The 27,161-nt window shown below is 40.1% G+C and overlaps 1 protein-coding gene across 1 annotated transcript; it reads left to right on the plus strand.

The window, feature by feature from the left end:
- LOC124871870 (ribosomal RNA processing protein 1 homolog B-like) lies at positions 1 to 27,161 on the plus strand. Its single transcript, XM_047371479.1, has 16 exons — positions 1 to 229; positions 759 to 841; positions 2,501 to 2,558; positions 2,659 to 2,744; positions 16,784 to 16,845; positions 16,920 to 17,049; positions 17,399 to 17,463; positions 18,291 to 18,505; positions 18,593 to 18,693; positions 19,652 to 19,749; positions 20,750 to 20,769; positions 20,870 to 21,013; positions 22,904 to 24,114; positions 25,039 to 25,200; positions 25,922 to 25,988; positions 26,761 to 27,161. The coding sequence occupies exons 1-16, from the start codon at positions 103 to 105 to the stop codon at positions 26,997 to 26,999; spliced, it is 2,868 nt and encodes a 955-aa protein (XP_047227435.1). The 5' UTR covers positions 1 to 102; the 3' UTR covers positions 27,000 to 27,161.

Raw genomic sequence — 27,161 nt, forward strand, 5'->3', positions numbered from 1 at the left:
GAAGAGGACGAGGAAGAGGACGTCATTGACCCGCGCCGAAGGAGAAAACGTGTGAAGAAAGAAGAAGAAGGGACAGACGAACCCACGTGAACGTGTGAGAGCATGGCACCAATTCAGGAGCCGGAGAGTCAGCTGGCTCAGAGGTTAGCCTCCAACGAGAAGGCCATCCGGACCAAGGCTGTGAAGAAACTGCGGAAATACATCAGTGCCCGCTCCCAGAGAGCCGCAGGTAGGCTAACTGAACGGGGCATGGGGCGAACAGGGAGCCAAACACAGGCTGACCTACACACAGGGCCCCGCAGTCACCACACGGCAATAATTAGAGTTTTGCCAACAATGATCATTACTTCAGTCGGTGACAAACTGAGGCCTAAAGGCTAATGTGTGACTACGATCTACGCCAAGGTGTCTTAGGCCAGTCTTTCAGAGTCAGCATCCTGTAACCTCTAGATGTATCCTATCTCCAACACACCTGAGTCAAATAAATAGCTCGTCACTCGGCCTCTGCAGAGCTGAATGACTGTTGATGAGGGAAGCAAGTCTTTGATTCAGGTGTGTTGGAGCACAAAGTTGAAGATGACTCGCAAGGACTGTAGTTGGGCACCCCTGATCTTCAATTAATAGCATTGTCCGTCTGCACACAGTACTCTAAAGACCTACAGATCTCAGAGGAGCATTAGTGATCAGGCAGTGACGATTCATACTGAGGTGTAGCAGGCATGTGCTCTGAATTGACTGATGTTTCCTCTGGTTTTCAGGCGGATTCACAGGAGATGAACTCCTCAAGCTGTGGAAAGGTCTTTTCTACTGCCTGTGGATGCAGGACAAACCACTGCTGCAGGTGTGTGAACACATGAGCTGACTTTTTCATAAGCCTGAAGCTGCCTGAAAGAGGCAGGATTAGCTTCCTAATGAGGTACCTTCAGGTTTCATTTTAAAGCTTATTGACTTCATGAAGCTTCTTTCATTCTCAACATACTCCAGAAAATGTAAAGTTTCTAAATAACACATCAAAGCACCTCTCTGCTTGTATTAAAATACTTTTAATTTTGCTTCAGAACATAGAATGGTACCTGTGATGTTACATACACTTGAATGACTTTGGCATAATTAAATCTTTAAAATGTAATGACAAATAATTGCTCTTTATATGTCAAATACACTTTAGTAAGTTGACCAAGTCAAATTGAAACCAGATGTTTACATCCACTGTTTAAAATAAACCAAATACACAGTCACTGTCTGAGATTAAATCAGACTAAACCTTTCCAGTTTTAGTTCACTTTGGATTGCCAGAATTATTTGTTGTTCACTGCAATAATAATAAAAAATGTCTGTTACCTTAAAGTCAAAAGTTAACATACATTTGTATGTTCCTCCCGTATTTCCACATAATGTCCGTTCCTCTTGATGCCTGCTATTTTGTAAAGTGCACCCACATAACACGATGCTGCTACCCCTGTACTTCACAGTTGGGATGGTGGTCAAAGACATGCAAGCATCCCCTCTTTTTCTTTAAATGTAACAATAGTCATTATGGCCCAAACATTTTAGTTTTATCAGACTATAGGACATGTCTCTGGAAATTAACATCTATGTCCCAGAGTGCATCTGCAAACTTTAATCATGTTGTTTAATCTTTGATATTGCTTATGGAGTAATGGCTTCTTCCTCCACAACCTCTCACCAGCTCCAGCCACCATTTTAGCTTTTATTCTGGGGTTGATTTGTACATTTCACGCCAGAACATGTCCAGCTCTGCGACACCTTTCTCCTCCCTAAGCAGTATGATTCTCATGACATTAATACTTGTCTAGAGTAGTATGACAGATGAATGTGGCAACTTTCGCTATCTGGAAACTGTACACATGGATGAATTAGACTCTCCCTGATATTTTGTCTTATTTTTGCCATGATGTCACACAAGGAAGCAGTGTGTTTGGGATGTTTTCTTAAAATACATCTGTACCTCCGTTTAACTAAAATGTTGTGAATTAACATATCAGAAGCTTACAAATCCATGCCATCATATCTAAGTTTCCCAAATAGTTTGAACTCCTCATTATTCTGTCTCTTGGCAAATAGATAATTGTGATAATTCTAACTGATCTAAAAAAGAAAACAGCTAGTCTGATTTCATTTCAGTGTATTTTCATGTAATGTATGTAAATACGTGTTTTAGTTTAAACTTTCTCTGCCACTATAATTCACCATCCAGTGGGTTGACGGGTAATGATAGCTAGGGTCTGAGCTCCCATGTGGAAAACTGAGATCCCCATGCTCTCTGTTTCAGTCACTTGTTCATTTGTAAATGATTGAGCATTGCCAGGTGTAACCATGATGTATCATCTGAGTCTTGTTAATTAGATCACTGCTGTTGTTTTAGCTCAGGATTGCTCTTTATTTGGCATCCTGTCAGAAATGTTGCATACAAGGAATCATAGAGCCAGCTCTAGGTCCTATAGTCAAATTTACTTATTCCTCGTGGTTTTTTCCTAAGGAGGAGCTGTCAAACCAGATCTCCGCCCTGATCCATAGCTTCCATGACATCGACAAACGTAAGTTTCTCCTGCATTATTTCACAGTGAATCGTTGTCCTTCATGACAGATATAGCAGATACTTGCTGTGTTTGCTAATGAAAATAATTTTCCCTGCAGAGCTGATGTACCTAGAGAGCTTCCTGCAAACCTTTAAACGGGAGTGGACCGGGATTGACCGGCTGCGGATGGACAAGTTCTACCAGGTTTGTACTCTTTGTTTGTCAATAGAACAGCTGATATCATTTACTCACTGTTCATCCTGAACTCAAGTGAAAACTTTGGGTATTTGTAAAAAAAATACTTAGAGTGAAGTTGTTTTTGTAAAAAAAAAAAAAAAAAGTCATTTGAATTAATTAATCCATCATCTGCTCTTTAGTTCGTCATAATTGACTCAGTTGTGATCGGTTCTCTGGGCTTGTTGACCTTTTTTCTGGCTGAAGATGAGAACTGAAGTGACGTTTCATAGCAGCTGGTTACTTGTAATTCCTTCATCGCCAGCCGCTCAGCTGCAAATCAAGTTTATTAACCAATGGAGGCCTGGAAAATTAAAGTGGAAAAACACACTACAGGCTGATCCAACTTTGATATAATGTCCTTAAAACAAGTCAAAATGAGGCTCAGTATTGTGTGTGGCCTCTACGTGGCTGTATGACCTCCCTACAACGCCTGGACATGCTCCTGATGACACGGTGGATGGTCTCCTGAGGGATCTCCTCCCAGACCTGGACTAAAGCATCCGCCAACTCCTGGACAGTCTGTGGTGCAATGTGACGTTGGTGGATGGAGCGAGATATGATGTCCCAGATGTTCTCAATCGGATTCAGGTCTGCGAAACGGGCGGGCCAGTCTATAGCTTCAATGTCTTCATCTTGCAGGAACTGCTGACACACTCCAGCCACATGAGGTCTAGCATTGTCCTGCATTAGGAGGAACCCAGGGACAACCACACCAGCATATGGTCTCACAAGGGGTCTGAGGATCTCATCTCGGTACCTAATGGCAGTCCGGCTACCTCTGGCGAGCACATGGAGGGCCATACCGCCCTCCAAAGAAATGCCAAACCGGTCATGCTGAAGGATGTTGCAGGCAGCAGATCGCTCTCCACAGTGTCTCCAGACTCTGTCACGTCTGTCACATGTGTTCAGTGTGAACCTGTTTTCATCTGTGAACAGCACAGGGCGCCAGTGGCGAATTTGTCAATCCTGGTGTTCTCTGGCAAATGCCAAGCGTCCTGCACGGTGTTGGGCTGTGAGCACAACCCCCATTTGTGGACGTCAGGCCCTCATACCATCCTCATGGAGTCGGTTTCTAACCGTTTGTGCAGACACATGCATATTTGTGGCCTGCTGGAGTCATTTTGCAGGGCTCTGGCAGTGCTCCTCCTGTTCCTCCTTGCACAAAGGCGGAGGTAGCGGTTCTGCTGCTGGGTTGTTGCCCTCCTACGGCCTCCTCCACGTCTCCTGGTGTACTGGCCTGTCTCCTGGTAGCGCCTCCAGGCTCTGGACACTACGCTGACAGACAAAGCAAACCTTCTTGCCACAGCTCGCATTGATGTGCCATCCTGGATGAGCTGCACTACCTGAGCCACTTGTGTGGGTTGTAGAGTCCGTCTCATGCTACCACGAGTGTGAAAGCACCACCAACATTCAAAAGTGACCAAAACATCAGCCAGAAAGCATCGGTACTGAGAAGTGGTCTGTGGTCCCCACCTGCAGAACCACTCCTTTATTGAGTGTTTCTTGATAATCACCAAAGATTTCCCCCTGTTGTCTTTTTCATTTGAACAACATGATGTGAAATTGATTGTCAATCAGTGTTGCTTCCTAAGTGGACAGTTTAATTTCACAGACGTTTGATTTACTTGGAGTTATATTGTGTTGTTTAAGTGTTCCCTTTATTTTTTTGAGCAGTGTATATGCAATCAAACACACAGATGTTCAGAGTAGATGAGGCAGCAAATCTTTCTGTAAAACCTCAGCAATAAACACACTTCTCCACTCATTTCTAGATGACCTTTGTTATAAGGATCTTGGCATTTTAGCACAAGTATCAGCAGGAACTTTCATGGGGTCTTATCTGTAAATTTTACTATATGATGATTAATGAAACATGACCAGGTATAATGGCCTCCAGTCTTCAAAGTAATAAGGAATGGAGTATCCTAGAGTAAACACAACACAGTTTGTGAACTTCAGCACTTGTATTTTATTTGTAAAACTTCCCAAGAATACAAGTTTTAGCACTTTGCCATTTTACGCCCAGTTTAAAAACCACAGCTTTTCACCAGAGATGTTCAGGTTGTTCTGTTTCTGATGTTTGTATGAGTGTGTCTTCAGTCAGTAAATCAAACTAAACTGGGCCAGTTGTTAAAACCAAGGTATGATTTGGCAAATCAAAGATAAAACTTGTCAAATTGATATAAATGTATATAAAAACCACTGCATTTATTAAACATTATTTGACCTTTGCTCTGTTAGAAAAATGGAAATATGACCAAAAATAATTTGGTTTTTTATTTTTTCTGGAAAATTCAAAACTTTTCCAGACTATGTGGGAACCCTGAACTCTTCCATCACAGAAGTGGGGAAGGAATATTTCCATAAGCATTAAAAACCTGCAGTCACCCAGAGCCCAGCCTTTAGACCTGCTGCTGAGATGTAGATCCAGCATCTATAGTTACATCTAAAAAAAATTAGAATATTTTGTTAAAAAATTAGAATTTTTCACAAAGTGAAACAGTTATTTTATAGAGATTCATTCAGCATATAGTAAAACATTTTACAGACTCTAAAAAATGCCATTTGGTGAAAGAACAACCTGCAAGTAATATTGACCAGTTAAAACAAGGATGTTTTAAGTAAAAATGTCAGGCTTTCAAAAGCATGCCCATTTCTATGCACTCAAAACTAGGTTGGACGTCCTCTTGTATGAATTACTGCATCAATGTGCCGTGGTATAGAGGAGATCAGCCCGTGGTTCTGCATAGGTGTAAAGGAAGTCCAGATTGCTTTGATAGCTGCCTTCAGGTCATCTGCCTTGTTGGGTCTGGTGTCTCATCTTCCTCTTGTCAACAACCATATATTCTCTATGGGGTTCAGGTCAGGGGAGTTTGTTGGGCTGTCAACAACAGGAACACCATTGTCACTGAACCAGCTTTTGGTACCTTTGGCAGTGTGGCCAAGTGCAAAGTCGTGCTGGAGATTAAAATCTGCATTTCCATACAGCTTGTTAGCAGAGGGAAACATGAAGTGCTCTAGAATTTCCTGGTAGATGGCTGCATCTACTGTCGACTTTAAAAACACAGTGGACCAACACCACCAGATGACATCCCCATCCCAAACCATCACTGACTGTGGAAACTTCACACTAGACTTCAAGCAATGTGGTGCCTCCCCACTCTTCCTCCAGGCTTCTGGGACCTTGATTTCTAAATGAAATGCAGAATTTACTTTTATCTGAAAACAGGACTTTGGACCATTGAACAATAGTCCAGTTTTGTTTTCTCTGGTTCAGGAGTGGCTTGACACGAGGTATTCGTCATTTGTAGCCCATGTCTAGTATCCGTCTGTGTGTGGTAAATCTTGATGCACCTATTCTGGTCTCAGTCCACTCCTTGTGGAGCTCCCCCAAATTATTGGATGGATTTCGCTTAACAATCCTCCCTAGGCTGGGGTTCTCCCTGTTACTGGTGCATATTTTCCTACCACACTTCTTCCTTCCACTCACCCTTCTGTTAATATGCTTAGATACAGAAGTCTGTGAACAACCAGCTTCTTCAGCAATCACCTTATGTGGCGTACCTTCCTTGTGAAGGGTGTTGATGACTCTTCTGGAGATCTGTCAAGTCAGCAGTCTTTCCCATGATTGTGTAGCCTACGACCCAGAGTGAGAGACCGTTTAAAGGCTCAGAAAACGTTTGCAGGTGTTATAAGTTAATCAGCTGATTAGGGTGTGACACTGAGTGTCCAATAATGAACATTTTGAGCTGACTGGCAAGAAATATTGCACTTTTACACAATATAAAATTTTTTTGAGATGTACCTGTATGTTTTCCAAAACAGAACCCAGGAACAGGGTTAAGTTTGGAAATGACTTGTGACAATTTAAGTCTGTATTGTAAAGGTGGACAAATGTTTCCCAAAGTAATCCCTTGTCCGTGTGGTTGTAATGTTTCGTGTATTGTGTTGCTGTCTGAAGGAGCAGAAATTATGCATGCACAGATTAAGTTTGCTACAATGTGCTTCATTCACCATAATTCCTTCAAAATTTTTAATTGCTGAAACTGATTGTTTTTTTGTTTTTTTTTTTCCCGATCTTATTTACATTCTGGATTGTGTGTTTCCTCTGGTATCCAGAAATATTCTGTTTATGTCAGAGGGTTGTCAAAATATCGATATAATCGATTATTAAAACAATTCAATTCAGTTTTATTTATATAGCGCCAATTTACAACACATGTTGTCTCAAGGCAGTATTATCTAAGGAAACCCAGCAGATTGCATCCAGTCAGTGACTTGCAGCATTCACTCCTCCCAGATGAGCATGTAGAGACAGTGGACAGTCACTGGCGTTGACTTTGCAGCAATCCCTCATACTGAGCATGCATGTAGCAACAGTGGAGAGGAAAAACTCCCTTTTAACAGGAAGAAACCTCCAGCAGAACCAGACCCAGGCTCAGTATGAGCGGCCATCTGCCACGACCGACTGGGGGTTTGAGAGAACAGAGCAGAGACACAAAAAGAACACAGAAGCACTGATCCAGGAGTACTTTCTATGGGAAGGAAAAGTAAATGTTAATGGATGTAGCTCCTTTAGTCATTTCATCTAGAAAGAAAGAACAGATCAACTCTGAGCCAGGTTTCAAGGTTAGAGTCTGAAAGAGAGCACAGAGTTAGTTACAGTAAAAGCTCAGTCAATTGCCATGTCTAGGAGAGAGAAAGGGTTAAACACTAAAAGACAGGGCTATGTGGATCATCGGTAGAGGATGAGCATTAAGTTGTTGCCAGCAGAAGCTTGGACGATGCCCCTCTCCAGAAAGGTGTCACAGGTAAACACGAGCCAGGCCAGGTGTAGCTTCTAGGAAGAGAATAGAAAGAAGAAAGTTAAAAGCTTGAATAACAGCAAATAATGCAAAATTGGAGAGTAGTGTGAGAATGTAGCAAAGAGGGTGAAAGTGGTCGTTATGTCCTCCAGCATCCGAACCCTATAGCAGCATAACTACACAGATAGTTTCCGTTCAGATTATTTAATTAAACGGCGCTTATTTACAACAATGTCGTCTCAAGGCACCCCACAAAGGGTCCCACTGATGGTCATTGTTATACTAAAAACCACAAGGATTGGGATACCTCTCTCTGTCAGACTGATTATAACCATTCGAAAAGAGAAGGGGTTATACAGGTAGCAGAAATGGAGGGTGTGTTTGCACCTCAACCATAACTGAGCCGGTTTAGGCTAAACCTGACTCCCCCTTACTCCAACCAACAGGCAGGGTGGAAGGCTCCCTCCCTGATAAACTAAGCCACTCTAACTATAAGCTTTATCAAAAAGGAAAGTTTTAAGCCTAGCCTTAAAAGTAGACAGGGTGTCTGCCTCACGGGCTAAAACTGGGAGCTGGTTCCACAGGAGAGGAGCCTGATAACTAAGGGATCTGCCTCCCATTCTACTCCTAGAGACTCTAGGAACCACCAGTAAACCTGCAGTCTGAGAACGAAGTGCCGTGTTAGGAACATATGGACCAATCAGATTTCTGATGTATGATGGAGCTAGATCATTAAGGGCTTTATATGTGAGGAGGAGAATTTTAAATTCTATTTTAGATTTAACAGGGAGCTAATGAAGGGAAGCTAAAATAGGAGAAATATAATCTCTCTTTTTAATTTTCATCAGAACTCTTGCTGCAGCATTTTGAATCAGCTGAAGGCGTTTAACTGCATTTTGTGGACATCCTGATAGTAAAGAATTACAATAGTCCAGCCTTGAAGTAACAAATGCATCGGCTAGTTTTTCAGCGTCACTCCTGGATAGGATTTTTATTTCTAATTTTGGCAATGTTCCGGAGATGAAAGAAGGAAATCCTAGAAACCTGTTTAATATGGGATTTAAATGACATGTCCTGGTCAAAAATAACACCAAGGTTTTTTACTTTATTATCAGAGGTCAATTTATTGCCATCCAGGTTAAGTGATTGACTAAGCAGTTTCTTTTTTAAAGACTCCAGTCCAAAGACGACAACTTCTGTCTTGTCTGAATTTAGAAGCAAAAAATTTAAAGTCATCCAACTTTTTATATCTTCAAGACATGCTTGTAGTCCATCTAACTGGTTGGGCTCATCAGGATTTATGGATAAGTAAAACTGAGGATCATCAGCGTAACAGTGAAAATTTATCCCATGCTGCCTAATAATTTGACCTATTGGAAGCATATATATAGTAAAGAGAATTGGCCCAAGTACTGAACCCTGTGGTACTCCACAATTAACCCTGGAGTTTAAAGATGATTTATCATTTACATGAACAAACTGGAATCTGTCAGACAGATAAGATTTAAACCAGCCTAGCGCTGTTCCCCTGATCCCTACAGCATATTCCAGCCTTTCTAAGAGAATTTTGTGATCGACTGTATCAAATGCAGCACTGAGATCTAACAGAACCAGAACAGACACAAGTCCATTATCTGAGGCCATAAGAATATCATTAGTGACTTTCAGCAGAGCTGTTTCAGTGCTATGATTAGCTCTGAAGCCTGACTGAAACTCTTCAAACAGGTCATTGCTGTATAAATGCTCACACATTTGATTAGCAACTGTTTTCTCAAGAATTTTAGATAAGAATGGAAGATTGGATATAAGTCTGTAATTTTTCAAGTCATCTCGATCAAGCGAAGGTTTTCTAAGTAAAGGTTTAATTACAGCTAACTTAAAAGCCTGTGGTACATATCCATTTACTAAAGATAGATTAATCATATCTAAAATGGGGCTGGTAATCAGAGGGAACACTTCCTTAAATAATTTGGTTGGGATTGGGTCTAACATACAAGTTGAAGGTTTAGATGAAGCTAATATTTCTGATAACTCAGGAAGCTTCACAGGATCAAAACAGTCCAAACACAAATCAGGTTCTGCAGTTATTTCCAATGTTGTCTCACTTGTTGAGGATGAAGTAATCATCTTTGGGAGTATGTCAAAGATTTTCTTTTTAATAGAATAAATTTTATTTAAGAAGAATCCCATAAAGTCATGGCTGGTAAGAGCTAAGGGAATGGATGGCTCAACAGAGCTATGACTCTGTGTAAGTTTAGCAACTGTACTAAAGAGAAACCTATGATTATTCTTGTTCTCTTCTATTAATGATGAGAAATAAGCTGTTCTAGCTTGGCGAAGTGTCTTTTTATACAACAGTAGGCTATTTTTCCAGATTAAGTAGGAATCCTCTAGGTGTGTAGAGCGCCATTTTCTCTCCAATTTTCTAACATTGTGCTTTAAAGTATGCAGCTCTGAATTAAACCAAGGAGCTAGCCTCCTATGAATGATTACCTTCTTTTTCAATGGGGCTTCATTGTCTAATGCATCACGCAATGATGAAGAAACACTATGAACAAAAGAATCAATTTGTGAAGGGGCAGAAACAGAATTATTGCCCTCCACTGTGCTTTTCAGTGATAATGAGGAAATTAAAAGTGGAACAGATTCTTTAAAGGTTGTTACAGCATCGCCTGATAATGATCTACTATAATGAAATTTTCTTTCAGGTGTGGAGTACTCGGTTAAATTAAACTCAAAGGTTATTAAGAAATGGTCAGACAGGACGGGGTTATGAGAAAATATTATGTCTTTACACTCAATGCCATATGTCAGCACAAGGTCCACAGAATGAAGACAAAGGTGGGTAGGTTTGTTAATGTTTTGAGCAAAGCCAATTGAGTCTAAGATAGCATTAAAGGCTATATTTAGGCTATCACTTTCAGTGTCAGCATGAATGTTAAAATCCCCCACTATAATAACTTTATCTGTATTTAACACTAGATCAGATAAAAGGTCTGAAAACTGATCTAAAAATTGAGAGTAAGGGCCTGGTGGACGGTACAAAACAACAAACAAGAGGTTTTAGTGCTTTGCAATTTGGATGAGGAAAACTAAGGATTAAATATTCAAAAGAGTTGTAGCTATTGATTGGTCTGGGACTAATCAATAAATTGGACTGAAAGATGGTTGCTACTCCTCCTCGCCTGGTATTTCGAGGAATGTGAAAATTTAAATAAGTAGGAGTTGACTCATTTATAGTAACATAATCCTCTTGCTGCAGCCAGGTTTCTGTGAGGCAAAATAAATCAATCTGATTGTCACAAATCAGGTCACTAACTAGCAAAGTCTTTGAAGAGAGAGATCTTATGTTCAGTAGGCCACATTTAATTGTTTTATTTTTCTTTTCGGTCTGAGTTGTGTTTATTTTTATGAGATTTTCCTGATTTCCTCCTTTTAGATTATTTTTCAATCTATTGAATTTTGGCCGTGGGCGAGACACTGTCTTAATAGGGTAAGTTCATAGATTCAAAGATACTAATTTGTGTCAAAATCGATAAAAACTGACGCATCTTAATGTGGCACTTATTCCAGCAGCAGCGCTGCAAAAACAGCCAGTTCACAGCTCCCCTCCCTGGACTGCTTCAGGAAGTTTTAATTACGGCAAACATGGCGAGTACTGCGAGAAAAAAAGCGCTAACCTCTTTAGCCAACAAGGCAAACGCAAAGCGCTCTTCTGATTCAGATGGCATGGAAAAATTGAAATGCTGAACGGTGCCACATTCTAGCTGCGCTAATGCTACAAGGTAATGCCACGACACTGATGTTAAAGAGCAACTGCAAAAGTTCAGTAAATGCCCTGGGAGTCCCCAGAACAGAGCCAGCCTTCTTTATTATCTTGTTGAGCTTTTTTAAGTCCCTGGCTCTGATGCTGCTTCCCCAGCAGATGATGGTAGAAGAGATCACACTCTCCACAACAGACTTATAGAAGATATGCAGCATCTTGCTGCAAACACCAAAGGACCTAAGCTTCCTCAACAAGTACAGTCTGCTCTGTCCCTTCTTGTAGATGGCTTCACAGTTACATCTCCACTCTAGTCTGTTGTCCAGGTGAACACCGAGGTATTTATACTCCTCCACCATCTCCACCTCTTCTCCTATAATGGAAATAGTGTTGGATCTATTCCTGTTTCTCTTAAAATCTACAGTCATGTCATTTAACTAATTTGGTATTGGAATAATCGTTAACTGGAGTGTACAGATTTTAAAACAAGCTGGAAAAAACAACCCACTCAGAGCAGGGCAGTAATTACACCAAACCACCAAAACTGCACAAGAAACATACATTTAGCATTTTAGATGAAAAACTTTGTCTGTAAATATGCTTGATCCAGAACTCTTCAAGTGGCATAGCTTTAGCTTCACCTGATCAAAACTCTGTAAAAAAAAATCTTCAATTAAGGACCTTTTGCAGGCCCATCATGATAGCCCCACCCTAAATCTTTACCGTTAGCGGTCGCACAGGGAAGGACGTGGGAGCAGACTCAGCGCACGCGCTACACCCAACGTGAAAACCAAACAGAGCCTAATTTCAGTGTAGCGGCCCGCTTGTGAGAACCCTGCTAGCTGATAATAAGCCCCTTTCATAAAATAAAATGATTCTTGACAGAATCAGAGGTGCGTACTTCCATAAACGATTTTAACACTGTTATCTTGTCTACTGTTTTGTCAAACAGGGAAGTGACTTAAATTAAACATTTTTCTAAATGAGGGCTGAATTGTTGCTTACTTATTGGTTTCCCCTGAATAAACAAAGTTAAAATATTGTCATATTGTAACTTTATAATTTTTTTCTGAACTAGAAATAACCCTGTGCCTTCAAAAAATTATTTGCTGCGGTATCACAAAAGGAATTGAGTTTTTCTCATAGTAGTGATTTGAATGAGAAACGTTTGCATCGTGACAACCTTACTATGTTAGCTCTGGCCCCGACTCACATAGGATGAGTCGTCATATAGCTGCTGCCTGCATCCAACATAAAATGAACTGAGGGGTGTTCAACAGTGACTGTAAGCTTTCTGTAGCATGTGTATACGTAACATTTCTGCCAGATAACTTCAATACATGTTTGCAAACATTGGTTCTAATAAAACTGATTTTTGTCTCTGCTGCTTCAATGTAGTACATACAGGTCCTTCTCAAAAAATTAGCATATTGTGATAAAGTTCATTATTTTCCATAATGTCATGATGAAAATGTAACCATCATATATTTTAGATTCATTGCACACTAACTGAAATATTTCAGGTCTTTATTGTCTTAATACGGATGATTTTGGCATACAGCTCATGAAAACCCAAAATTCCTATCTCACAAAATTAGCATATCATTAAAAGGGTCTCTAAACGAGCTATGAACCTAATCATCTGAATCAACAAGTTAACTCTAAACACCTGCAAAAGATTCCTGAGGCCTTTAAAACTCCCAGCCTGGTTCATCACTCAAAACCCCAATCATGGGTAAGACTGCCGACCTGACTGCTGTCCAGAAGGCCACTATTGACACCCTCAAGCAAGAGGGTAAGACACAGAAAGAAATTTCTGAACAAATAGGCTGTTCCCAGAGTGCTGTATCAAGGCACCTCAGTGGGAAGTCTGTGGGAAGGAAAAAGTGTGGCAGAAAACGCTGTACAACGAGAAGAGGTGACCGGACTCTGAAGAAGATTGTGGAGAAGGGCCGATTCCAGACCTTGGGGGACCTGCAGGAGCAGTGGACTGAGTCTGGAGTAGAAACATCCAGAGCCACCGTGCACAGGCGTGTGCAGGAAATGGGCTACAGGTGCCGCATTCCCCAGTCCTGGGCTACAGAGAAGCAGCACTGGACTGTTTCTCAGTGGTCCAAAGTACTTTTTTCGGATGAAAGCAAATTCTGCATGTCATTCGGAAATCAAGGTGCCAGAGTCTGGAGGAAGACTGGGGAGAAGGAAATGCCAAAATGCCAGAAGTCCAGTGTCAAGTACCCACAGTCAGTGATGGTCTGGGGTGCCGTGTCAGCTGCTGGTGTTGGTCCACTGTGTTTTATCAAGGGCAGGGTCAATGCAGCTAGCTATCAGGAGATTTTGGAGCACTTCATGCTTCCATCTGCTGAAAAGCTTTATGGAGATGAAGATTTCATTTTTCAGCATGACCTGGCACCTGCTCACAGTGCCAAAACCGCTGGTAAATGGTTTACTGACCATGGTATCACTGTGCTCAATTGGCCTGCCAACTCTCCTGACCTGAACCCCATAGAGAATCTGTGGGATATTGTGAAGAGAACGTTGAGAGACTCAAGACCCAACACTCTGGATGAGCTAAAGGCCGCTATCGAAGCATCCTGGGCCTCCATAAGACCTCAGCAGTGCCACAGGCTGATTGCCTCCATGCCACGCCACATTGAAGCAGTCATTTCTGCAAAAGGATTACCGACCAAGTATTGAGTGCATAACTGTACATGATTATTTGAAGGTTGACGTTTTTTGTATTAAAAACACTTTTCTTTTATTGGTCGGATGAAATATGCTAATTTTGTGAGATAGGAATTTTGGGTTTTCATGAGCTGTATGCCAAAATCATCCATATTAAGGCAATAAAAGACCTGAAATATTTCAGTTAGTGTGCAATGAATCTAAAATATATGAATGTTAAATTTTCATCATTACATTATAGAAAATAATGAACTTTATCACAATATGCTAATTTTTTGAGAAGGACCTGTAGGTGAAGTCACCTATGTACTACAAAGTCCCTGCGTATTTCTGCATTCTGATATTTGTGGCAGGTAGGTGTGATCAGAATAACTAATCGGTGTTCTAAAGTCATAACCATTCAATTCTTTTCATTTTCACTCTTAACCAGAAATGAAATCCCTCCAAACTGAGGAAACACGTTTCATAATTAGATGTTTAATAAAAGGGGCTGGTCTCAATAGACAATTGTACACCCAGGTTGGATGCTATTCAGCTGCCTTGTTTTTTACTAACTGAAAGTCTGGTAATGAGACCCCATCCTGGGGCCTGTGCTGGTTTTTATTTGTGCCTCAGAACATACACTATAAAACATTTGAACATAAATGTTTAAAATGTTACTTTGCCTGGAGGATTAACTCAGCTTGTTTCTGCAGACAGCTGAAAGAAGAAATCTGGGATTTAAAATCAAGGTTATTATAAAGTCATGAAGCAAACATCATAAACTGTAGAAGAATGTGAACTGAGCTTCCTGAACTATAATGCTACTCCCTCCCTGCCAGGCCTACTTTCTGAGGGTAGATGCCATGAAAGCTGAGCTGGGTTAATATAGGCCACTTTGTTCCACACTTTGTTGTTTTTACAGCATACACTGGTTTTTGGGACAAATTTTGAGAGTTTGGTTAAATAATTCTGGTCTTTAACAGACCCAATTTACCCACATCCAGACTCTTTTTGGAATGTGTTGCAGACCTGAAACACTGAACTGGATCTAGAGCCACAGACGAGATGAGCCTAATATCGTATACGCTGTACCAACTCTTTTAAATTGGCTGTTGTAATTCGGAGCAGGAACTCCTCAACCTTTTTTTGTGACAAAACCACGTTGTGATTGGTTTATACATTATATATATATTTATACATTCTTTTACTTCTAAGGAACCAGAACTTCTGAAGCCTTTCTTTTTTTTTTTTTTTTTTTTTACTTTAACAATGGATTAATTTCATTTCAAACATTCTACAACTTTCTTTCAATCTTGTACTTCTTTTTTTTCCTTACAGCACATTAGGACTGAAACAATTGAGCGGATTAATGAGTGGATTAATCATGATTAATTAATTATTGATTTAACTATCAACTAATTTAGTAATGGAATATTCATTAACTGGAGTATACAGAGTCTAAAATATACAAGTTACTGAAAGAACGACACACTCAGAGCAGTAATTAGGCTTAAATTGTACAAAAAGTATACATTTTGCATTTAAGATAAAAGATCTTGTCTGTAAATATGCTCGATCCAAAACTCTCCAAGTAGCATGTACTTGGCTTCACCTGGTCCAAATTCTGTAAAAAGTCTCCTATTAACCAACTTTTGCTATCCGATTACTAATCGAAAAAATAGTCGACAGATGAATCAATTAGCAAAATAATCCTTAGTTGCAGCCCTGCAGCATATAGCTATAACGGATATACGTTTTTTAAAGCTACAGAAGTCAACAGTTTGTGTATGTTTCTTTTGTAAATTTCTTTAAGTTGTTACAGCTGTTTTCTGTAGAATTGGCATATACCAGCACCACATGCAGTGTGTCCTTAAAACAATCTGAGGGGAAAAAGAATAAAATAAAGGCAGTTTCTTTATGGCTACTAGATTACTATCATGAACAATAGCATCCAAAAAATCCTAACGGCATCCCTACAATCCTGGTCCTCAGGGCTCACTGTCCAGCATGTTTTAGGTGTTTCCCTGACTTAAATAAATGGGTGATTAACGGACTTTCTGCAGCACTTGATGGAATGCTAAGAAGGTAATTAAATAATTTGTTTCAGAGGAACTGGAGCAAAGACACATATAAAACATGAAGGACAGTGGGTCCTGAGGATCAGGAGGGAAAACCACTTCATTAAACAAATCTCTCTTTCTACCTCCTCCCAACCTATCAAAATGATCCAAATTTTGGGATGGGATGCAGTGCAGAACAGAAAGAAACAGGTAAAATAGTCTCCTTATTTTCTACAGCAGGCAGGGACTGCCGACTCCCTAGAAGTACTCGAATAAAAGCAATAAACGTAATTTATTTTATGTGGTGCTTGTTCATCCTATATCTACTGCTGCCCTGGGCAACTGCCCATATGACCCAAATCTAGAAATGCTACTGCCCCACTATGTTCCATACCACTGGGTGTCCTTGGGTTTAAGTGTATTCAACTACTTATTGATATGGGATTAAAGAGAAAAGACACTGGGTATATATATCATGCAATGTATGTAGGAAGTACTGTGAAAACATTTAGCAGTTTTTAGAACTTTAGGTTAAACGTCACTGTGAAAACGGTGCTCACAATGTTTAGCTAAATGATGTTTGCGGTTGAAAACATGTAGATGTTTAGCAGAAATGTTTGCACCTTAACTCTCTGTATCAATAGAATGAAAACATGCAAAGCTGTAAATGGAAGCATTTCTATTTCCAAATAATGAATAATATCTCCTCCACAGCTGGTTCGCTTTATGTTCAGACAAATGTTTGAAGTCCTGAGGAGGAGAGGTTGGGAGAGCAGGTAAGGATTTGGAAAAACTGCTCTTCATTTTGATTGTAAAAGCATTTAAATAATAACTGCTAATATTTTCTCAGCGCTATTGGGAATTTTTTGGAGCTGCTGAAGTCTCATCTCCTGCAAAATGAGAATGAGGCACCCTCTGGGCTCCTGTTACACATTCTGGACCTGTACATAATTGAACTGGCAGCTGTTGGTGCAGCAGAGGTACAGCACCACCACTATCACACATGGTACTTAAGAGTTGGTCTTAAAAACCGAAGACCCTCACATAGAATTGTTTGTGTGAAGGGTGTGTAGGTCCTGGCACGTGGAAAAAAATAACTTTGCCCTGATAAGTCAATGAGGAAATGCTTCAAAGTACAATAATACCACACACTCAGTCCAAAGCATTTCTGGATCTGATGACATTCCAGAAGTCAAATTCAGTAATGTCTTTAAATATTAGATCCAGTATTTAATTGGTGATGATTAGTCAGGATCATAAGAAATTACATCAGCACTGGACTGTTTCAAATTTGGTACAAATGAAACTCTTTCCTTTTTTCCTTTGCAGCTCACTGCTGATCAGAACCTGACTTTTATAGAACCGTTCTGCAGGAAAGCAGCCAAAACCAAGAAGTAAGTTTTCCTGTGCATGCTTATGATGAAGAATGATATCAAAGTGAGGATTAGTTACAATTGCTTGGCATATTCTACTAAAATCATGCCAAAGTTAATTGCTGGTAGCTGAGAGGTCACAGGAAGTAGAAACTTGACTTTCTCATGCTGCACCCTGAGTGTGTCTCTTTATTATTCAGACTTTCATAGATGAGCCCTGGCACTACATCAACCTAACATAAAGCTGAAAGAGACAGGGCCAGAAGCAGCTACAGAGTTTATAACATGTTCAGAGGGAGCTGCACTCTCCAACAGCTGCATTCACCTTTAATTCAGACTGTGCAAAAAGTAATGCAGCTGCATGCTGGAAGGACTTGCACCAAGATTCGCTTTTAAAAAACTATTTTAAAATCAGAATCTGCGAGAATGGCTCATGGTAATGGTTACGTACCTAAGTACCACCAATACCAGCTGGTTGTCTATCTGTCTCATAACAAACATCATCTCAGTGCACTTTATAAAATAAACAGATCCCCTTAATTTCCAAGTATAAAGAATCCTATTCATTCCCGAACCCATTCACAACCCAGTGAAACAGTCATTTTCAGATCCAGTTACATATTGTCCAGTGCAACCCTTAACATCATACAGTACCATCCAAGTCATTTTATCATATCCATTGGTAAGACATGATGTTTCTAAGGAAGCTCAGCCTCTTTAAACAAGAGGAGGTAAGGTATAGGTCAGTCTTGTCTCATACTGATGCAGTCCAGAAAACATCCTCTGTTTGTTCAGTCTACATCCTTTTTTCCTGACAGCTTTTCTGCTCATTTTGTTTTTCTTTCCAGCCGAACACTCTTTAGCGCCATCTGTAAAAGCTTTTTCAGCACCATCATTGATCAGGCTCCTTTTGCTGTAGAGGATTTAATGAAAGAGGTGAAAACAGCTGAGGTCTCAGACTCGGATTCAAGGCGGGAGTCTAAGGAAGATGAGGACAAACAGGAGGAAGATAACAGAAAGAGCAGAGCAGTCAGTAAGGACGGAGCTGAGAAGCAGATCAACGGTACATCCTCACACAGCAGCACACACTTAGAACCTTTACTGGGTTTTTACTGATGTGAGTTGTACCACCTGAACTCGTTGCTTGTAGGGAGTCATTTGAAGACAGAAGAAGAGAGTGATGATGAGCTGCTTCATTTGGATGACTCTGACACTGAACTGCCAGATGAAGATGTTGGACCAGTTCTACAGGTGAATATCTCTTTCTCTATAGAGATCATTCCCTTTATTCTATGACTGTATGAATTGAAGGGCAGTTAAAGCAGTAATAAGTTCTACATCACACTGTTGATTTGATCTGATCATTAACTCTAATAGCAGACATGCAGTCAGGGCTGACAGATCAGCTGCTTGTTTTGTTGTTTAGACATGAATGTGCTTCATATTAGAGGAGTACATCAGAACTTGATGTTCCCGTAAATGAGTTCTGATAAAGTTTAACAGGTGAAGTTCCTCGTGGCAGCTCACTGAGCTGCTAATCTGCCAGTGGACCCCTCTGAGATTTGTCCTATTATTAATTTCAGCTTCTTAGAAATATTTAAAGCTGCTTAACCACCTTCAGTCAGTTACCAGCTTGTGCATGTCAATATTTGTGATACGTTAACACTTAATCACTTGATCTTTTTCTTACCACTCATTTGCAATCATTTGTCCAATTGATGATCTGCAGACATATCAACACACCTCAGTACATTATTCTGTTTTCACCATTTCTATGAACAGATGTTTGCTTTAAACACATCTGTGTTTGAACTCTACTGTGTGCTGAGAATGGATTGAATGGCTTTGATCTGTATTTGGTACCATTTTTTGACTAAACTGCATTAATAAGGTCTACTTTGCAGTCTCCTTGTTAAAAATTAAAGCATCCAAATGTAATTCATTTCTGCTTCTTGTCTAGAAGGGCTTTCAGGGATCAAATTTAGGATGTGAACCTGGTAACATATTTAATTATCTTTCAGATACTGATTTTAAAAATACTGATAACTATAGTTGGAATTTTTAACAATGTTACCCTACTTTGTTTTGTGTAATATGGAACTGGCTGATCCTTCAGAGTCAGACTGCAGTGATGTGAACAAACACTTTCTCCTGTCTCAGTATTTTAATGGATGATGAGATTCTAACATGTGTTGGTGTGCTTTTTTAGTTTGACTATGTTGCTCTGGCAGACAAGCTGTTTAAGCTGGCAAGTCGGAGCAGCACACCCGGCCATAACAGACAGAAACTCTACAAAGTCATCAAAGTGTGAGTAGAAGCCCATAAAACAAACCAGAGCAGTTAAACAGCACCTAACTCACAAAGACAAAAAACATGTCATGTTTTTTAGCTAAACCTTTACAGATTTCCTCCATAGCATTGAAGAGTTCTTTCCTGAAATATGTTTTTGTACATATTGGGTTTGTAACCTAAATCTTAGGCATATATTTTTCTTTACTGGCATTTTTTGATCTAAAACATATTCTTTTTGCATCTTTGTGTCATAAATGGTTTTAATCTAGCGCTAGCTTTTAGCCTAGCATGGCTTCTCTGTCTCTCGATCCGTCAGATACCTTCCTTGATTATAACAATGTTATTTCTTTGTGTAGGGACACGTGTTGAGTATTACCTGATAGCTTACACTTTACCATTTATAGTCTAAGCTCATTTGAAATGTCCTGTGGTGTTATGTAGTGTTTTGGTAGTTTTGGAGGCGAAGCTGGGGGAGGTTGAAGCTCAACCGAGAGTAGTAAAGTGCTTCCAGGGGCAACATAAACTCCAGGCTTCCTTAATATAGGGAGATGGTAATGAATGAATGTTAATGTAGTGTCTTAGTTTGCCAAAACGATGTCGGTTTCTCAGGTCTCATCTCACATCTGACCAGTGATGGCATGTTGTCGTTCAAGCACTTGTTTTCTAGGTGATATCTGGAAAAAATGATGGGTTCCACACCTAATAGTAGTGTTGTAATGCTACACAGAAATCACGGGTCGGTACATAAGTTTGTTTTAAAGTCATGGCCGGTGCATGTTAAGTATGTTTACATAAAGAGAAACAAACCAAAATGTAGAATGAATCCAGACTGGTTACGTTTTTTGACAATATTTAGATTTTATTTTGTAGAGTTTCAAGAAGCGGCTTGTATCTGAACTGCTTTGTGATATGATGGTTTTTACATATGGATGTTGTGCCTGCAGGATATAGTTTATCTTAAACTGATACGCATTTCTTTTTTTTTTTTTCCTTTATTCTGTGTTGTTTCTCTTAGGCTGCGAGATCTCAGTGAAGGTAAGAGGCTGAGTTTCCTTTTTTTGCTTCCATAAAAGGGTTCTCAGAATCTCTTTTTGACTGAGGTTACACTGTCCTACCTTTAACTTTCTACTCCCAGGCACATTTCCACAGGATGAATATCCAGAGGAGGTTTCCACAGATGAGGATGATGATATGTTTGGCAGTAGGAAGAGGATGAAGAGAGCAGCTCGCAGGAATGAGGAAGGGAAACCAGCAGAGAAGATGCGCAAAGCTGACACTGGTTAGTTTTTCTGTTTTAAAGGCGTTGTAACTTTCTCGTTATCCATTTTCATCGTCCCATTCCAGTTCTTCTGTTCCAGATACAAATCCAAGTCCCTGGATATATATTGAGTCAAAGCCAATATTATTTTTAATGTCATGAAATCTTGTATATACTTGAAATTAGCAGCTTTTAAGTTGAATAAAACAAACAAATTACATGACATATGTAACATCATCCTAGTCTTAAGAATTCTCCTGTTTTCTTCATCTGTCCTGTGTGAAACAGAAACTCACTGTTGATGCATCCTCTTAGAGTTCAGCTATTTCCAATCTCACCATTCCAACAGGCACAGGCATCATGTATGCTGGATGAGACACCAGTGCCGCCTTAGTGCTGTTCTCTGATGAAAGTTGATTCACGTTGAGCAGCAGTGATGGCCGCCGAAGATGTTGGAGAGGAGAGCGCTATGCATCAGCCAGACAAGCCTTTAGTAGTGGTGGTGTTACAGCCCAGACCTAATTTCATCTTCATGGACGACAATGCTCCAGCTCATCCTGGTTGCATCATTGTGGAATGGCTGCTGGAGATTGGGGTACCTGGAATGGAGTGACCTGCACTTTCCCCAGACCTGAATCCCATAGAAAACCTACAGGATCAGCTGAGTCACCATCTAGAGGCTTGTAGCTCTGTACCCCAGAACCTCAATGACCTGAGAGCTGTCCTTCAAGAAGAGTGGGATGCCATGCCTTAGTAGGCAATAATGCTGCGTTCCATTAACTTTGCAAATGTGAACTGGGATGTCGGAGTTTACGTCACCTCCGAGTTGTAACGTTCCAGTTTTCATGCGTATTGCTAACAACTGTTACAGCAGTCTTACAACAATAGCAATGACAATAATGCTGTTTTATGCGTTATCTCCTGCATATAAACAGTGTTAAAACATCTCATTTCATACCCTGAGAAGTAGTATGCATACGAATGACTAAATGTTACATAAATAGTAGAGTAACAAACAGTCACTGTAAGAATGTCTCACTAATATGTAATGTGGGGATTTACATGGAAAATGCACATTTTAGATGGCTAATAGTGAACATAATAACTATCAATGTGTCAATGTTATGCTAACTGTGCTATTTTTGCCAACCACTTTCATGATTTCAGCCTTAGAGTAAAATCAAAGGTTCAACAGTGAGCGCAAATAACCCAATGTGAAGGCCCACCAGCTTCATCGGCGGTTATTTCCAGCCATTAGAAAACTTCTTTCCGTGCTGGATCGATGCCAGACCTCTGTTTTTTTCTGCTTGTTAAGAACTCCAGCAGCAGAAATGATGTCCTTGTCTATGACTGACGCAGTGCTAGTACTGGCTGCAGACCTGTCATTTTGCTCCTTGCTATTAGTGGAATGACCGTTACCTGATTTGTGCTTAGCATCTACCGGGAAGAGCCCCATGATCTGACACCGTTTATACTCACCCTTCGAAGCTGACATAATTTTAGAAAGCTTTACCATTAGGGGTCGCACAGGGTCATAGGGTGAAAGGAAGCACCAAGACTCAGCCCATGCGCAGTTGCCAGCATAAAATCCACATTAAGAGGGAGCACAGATGTCAGTCAAAGGGCAGATATGTTCATTTTTTTATGAGCGTATCGGCCTAATTACAGCGTGACGGTGACAACGTTTAGTGTAGCATGCTGTGATTAGGCTGGCGAGAACCCTGCATCACTGCATGCTATGACTTAAATGCCCTACTTTCATGATATAATACTACTTCTTTAACATGATGACATGTCAAGGAATCTTGAGTTGGTGAATGCAAAGTTTAAAGCAAGTTTCTATTGACATACCACCAACATTGCAATGCTGTTGCTTCATGCCTTAAAGGAATTCTGTTTCTGCTTTTTCAGGGGGAAAAGGGGAGGCACTCGGTACAAAACCTGTTGATGTGCTTGTTAAAAATGAAAAGATGAAGAAAAAGAAGAAGAAGAAAACTGAGAGCCATGAGAGTGACGCAGACCCAAAATCTGTGGATTGTTTAGAAGATTCGGTAAAACAAAGACCACTTCAATGCTCCACTTTAGAGCCTCCATTAGAAACACAGCTCCAGCATTCAGTTGGAAGAAAGCTTCAAGCAGAATCCTGCACCACTGGTAGTAAAACGCAGTTAAGAAAGGAAAAAGGACACTTTACCTCTGAACCTGTGGTAACAGAAAGAGAGGAGCAGCAGCAAACATCTGCTAAGTCAAATACATCCTCTGAAACGCCAGCTCCAGTCCCTGGGAAGAAGACAAAGGGCCTGAAAGCTGAAGCTGAAACAGGCCTCTTACCTGTGAGCAGTGAGGCATCAGGAGACAGATGTCCTGCAGCATTGGCTGAGGCTAGTGCTCCAACTTCTGCCAAGAACAAAAAGAAGCATGGGAAGGTTGAGGCCAAGCTTGGATGTGACCTGCCAATGAATGATGTGAGCATAACAACAGAGGTCAAACCAGCAGGCTCTGATGATGCATCAGGAGATGATCTAAACCCTAAACTCAAAAAGATTCCTGACACTGCAGTTTCAGCCAAAAAGATGCACAAGAAGATTCAGAAGATCCAAGAGGAACAAAAGGTTGTGACTGACACAGCTGTGGTCAGTTCAGGATCCACTGATGGTGAAATCAAATCTGAGGTGCATCATAAAAAGATTACAAAGAAGAAGGGCAAGGGGGAAGTGAACACTGACCAGAACAAAACCAATCAGACAATCTCTGACTTCCTACCTGCAGGGGAATGCACTCCAACACCTGTGAAAAGGAAAAACAACCAGAAAGGAGAAAAGATGACTGATGTGTCAGAAAGTCCTCAGCTGAATGCTGGAAAAACACAACAAATGCAGAAAAACACAAAGACTCTGAATTTGGCAGCTGACCAGATGAATGAGGTTGGGGAAAGCAGTGCAGATCCAGAGCAACCATTAGTCGAAGCTGAGGTGATCAGGTCTTCTGAGAAAGCAGCTAAGAAGAGGAGGAGGAAGATCCCTGTGGAATTTGAGTTTGAGGCAGATGACTTGGAAGGAACCACTGGAGTCAGAAGCATCACTGAAGCAAAGTGCATGACCAAGAAAACCAAACTGAACAATGTGAGTATGTAAGATCAACTTTATTTATATAGCACCTTTCACAGATGAAAAACCACAACATGCTTTACAATAAATACAAGCATAAAAACATGGAAGATAAAAACACCGATTATTTAAGGGATGTATGTGTGTGTGTGTGTGTGTGTGTTAGTGCTATTGGATGAATGTGGCTCTAGTGTAAAGTGGTTTTAGTGGACGGTGTGACTAGAGTAGAACTATATCAATTCAGTCCAATTACCAATGTCTTCTTCCCAGAAAATCATCTTCTCAAGATAAATGCTCAAAGAAAGTAGAGTTATTTCAGACCCACAGTAAATACAAGATGTCTGGTAGTTTATGATTCATTATTATGGGATTATGAACTATTTGTTATTTTAGGACACAACTTTTTTTAGAATGGCAGATTGAATGTGGTTTGAAAATGAGATGAGTAGTTCTTGTTTTGATATTTTGAGTAAATGAGAAAAGTACTCTGGTTCATTTCCCTCCATGGTGCGGTTTGCCTGTGTAGCTGTGAACACATCACAGGACCAAAACATCAATACCGAAGCTTTTTGGAGGAGGTGGTTGTCCCGATATGGTTCCAAATGAATTTACACTTGGTTCTCCCACCCCATACAGATCTGACCAAAAAACGGACTAAATGTTGTCATGTGATTTGTAGAAACATGATTTGATTCTTTTGGAGTTTTCTGTGTGAAAAGAAACTGAACCTCCCAAAAAAGTTACATGTTTACAAACTAATCAACTGATTTATGCCAAAGTAAAAGAAACTATAGCTGTGAAAATGTCCTAAGAAGCATCCTCTGGTGTAGCGAAAACGTTTTCCAGGAGTTTCTCTTTTACAAAGATCAGCAATCTTCACCGTCATCGGTATTAACATAAAAATCTTGAATTAAGTTATATTGTCCCTTCCTTTTACAGGATGTCAGTGAGCCGTCTATTCCACAAGGCCTGAAAACGTCAAACAAGAAGAGCATCTCCAGACTGTCAGGTTCAGATTTTATCACCTTTCAGAGAAAAGCTGCTGTTCCAACACCTCTCTACTGTAAGACTATGGGCAGCCCAAGTACTTCCAGTACGAAGGTAAGGAAAATGGTTGTTCTCCAAAGAAAGCTGCAGATGCAGAATCCATCACTTTTTAATACTGAGGGATGAAATGTTGACTTTTGTTTTCATCTGAAAGTGTGTGTGTGTGTTAGGAATGGACAGTAATCGTACCATTTACTGTTATCATAAAATTATTTTTCTCATAAAAATGCAGACTTATTGTGACAATGATGCAAGATGTTTTACAAACTCCAGAACCTCAAAGTACCATTTGTATTTTTACCTGTTTAATTTATTTTCACTGTTGGCTAAATTAGAGCATCAACAAAAGGCAATATGAAAGTTCCATGCAATATGTATGAGATATCAGAGCAGTAGTTGTTTGTGAGCTTTAACTCTCTGTCACATCCATACAATCTAAAACTAAAAAAACACAGCAATGGAAGTTTAAATGGTATTTATCATGACCATTGTCGTTATCGCTGTAAACCACCAAATATCCTGATAAATGTTTTTTGGCCATATCGCTAATTCTGTGTGTGTGTGTGTTGGGTGTTGGAGGGAGAGATTTAAGTTTTAAACTGCAAATCAAACCTTTGTGGACACTTCTGCTGCCATGTAGTTTCCATTGACACCATTACTTAGTTCTGTGGAGGAATTGAGTTACAATCAAGGAATTCTAGTCAGATTTAGGATAATCACATTCCGTCACAGGCATGGGATGAACAAACATTTCCTTTGTGCTTTGATTCCACAGAGGCAGCTAACCCCCAGATCAGAATCAAAGAAGGTCACCTTTGGGCTGAAGAATAATAAAACTGCTGGTAAGAAATTACATAATGACTTAACCAGTGACAGTGAATTTAATCACTCTGATCATCTCTTCATCGTGGCACCTTTTAATGGGTAAGGCAGCAGAAAAACAATTTGTCCTCCAAAACGTATTTTTTTAACAGAATAAAATATGAAGTTTTAGGGTGTTTGACAAAGGCCAACTTGGGTCAGGCCACGTGGTCAGAAAGTTTTTTAAATGGTGGCTTTTTTGGCAGCAGAGGAAAGACCAACACTATGAGGAAGTTCTTTAAAGTCAGGGACTCACTGCAGTTTGTATTTTGATCAATTGACATAAATCTAAATTTGAGCTTGGGGTCTTCTACGTTGTCTTGAGATCACGTTTATGGTGGGTTGGCACCAAAAAAAAAAGAGTAAAATTCTGTATTAGTCGGATGTCCTAATGTTACGCCTGGTCTGTTTATAAGTGCTGGAGGCACAATATATGAAGTCTATTAAAGATATACATGTATTGTTTTATAGAGAGGCAGACACACACATGTGTTTTCTCTACTTGTTTAAGCCAACATGTCTGCTGTACAACAGCCTGTCCTAAATTCTCCTTAATGGGTTTGTTTTGTATTTGAATTGCAAAGAATAGTATTTAATGAGTACAAGTTGGGTTTATTTGTCTTTTTTGTGTGTGTTTTGAGATTACGTCTGTTGTAAAGTGGAGATCCCTTTTTCTAAAACCGAATTGAGCTGAATGTAATGAAATGTGAAAAATACAGTAATTTGGTCAAAACAGTTTTTCCTGTCATTTAGAGTTCAAGAAGACTGATCGCAGTGTGCTCCTGAGTCCAGATGGTTTGGCCCGAGTGCCATTTGACCCACAGCAAAAACCAAAGTTTGGGGTCCTGAAGTCTCCGCCCAACACAGTATTCAGTGGCTACAAGAAAATACCTAAGAGCACCAAGAAGACCCTTAACAGATCGAAGAAGACCAGAGCCAAATCTCTGCCAAACACACCCAAAAGACGACCTTTGGCTGCAGACTTTTTTTAACTTCCTAAAAGACTGTAGAGAAACATGTTCTTTGTGAACACATTGATACAATCAATTTAGAGTTTTGGTAAAACATCTCTATTTTTGTTTATCTAAACAAACTGTTGCATTTAACCTGATTTGAGTGACTCTGTGTTTAAATAAAGTTACTCATTCATTCCA

Source organism: Girardinichthys multiradiatus, chromosome 7 (assembly GCF_021462225.1).
Source record: "Girardinichthys multiradiatus isolate DD_20200921_A chromosome 7, DD_fGirMul_XY1, whole genome shotgun sequence".
NCBI lineage: Eukaryota > Metazoa > Chordata > Actinopteri > Cyprinodontiformes > Goodeidae > Girardinichthys > Girardinichthys multiradiatus.

Excerpts from the sequence above, each read along its gene's own strand:
- LOC124871870 (XM_047371479.1), top strand. The coding sequence starts at position 103 with ATGGCACCAATTCAGGAGCCGGAGAGTCAGCTGGCTCAGAGGTTAGCC. Across the intron at positions 18,506-18,592 it reads AGCTGAGAAGCAGATCAACG|GGAGTCATTTGAAGACAGAA; the intron begins GTACATCCTCAC and ends CGTTGCTTGTAG. Across the intron at positions 20,770-20,869 it reads GCTGCGAGATCTCAGTGAAG|GCACATTTCCACAGGATGAA; the intron begins GTAAGAGGCTGA and ends TTCTACTCCCAG.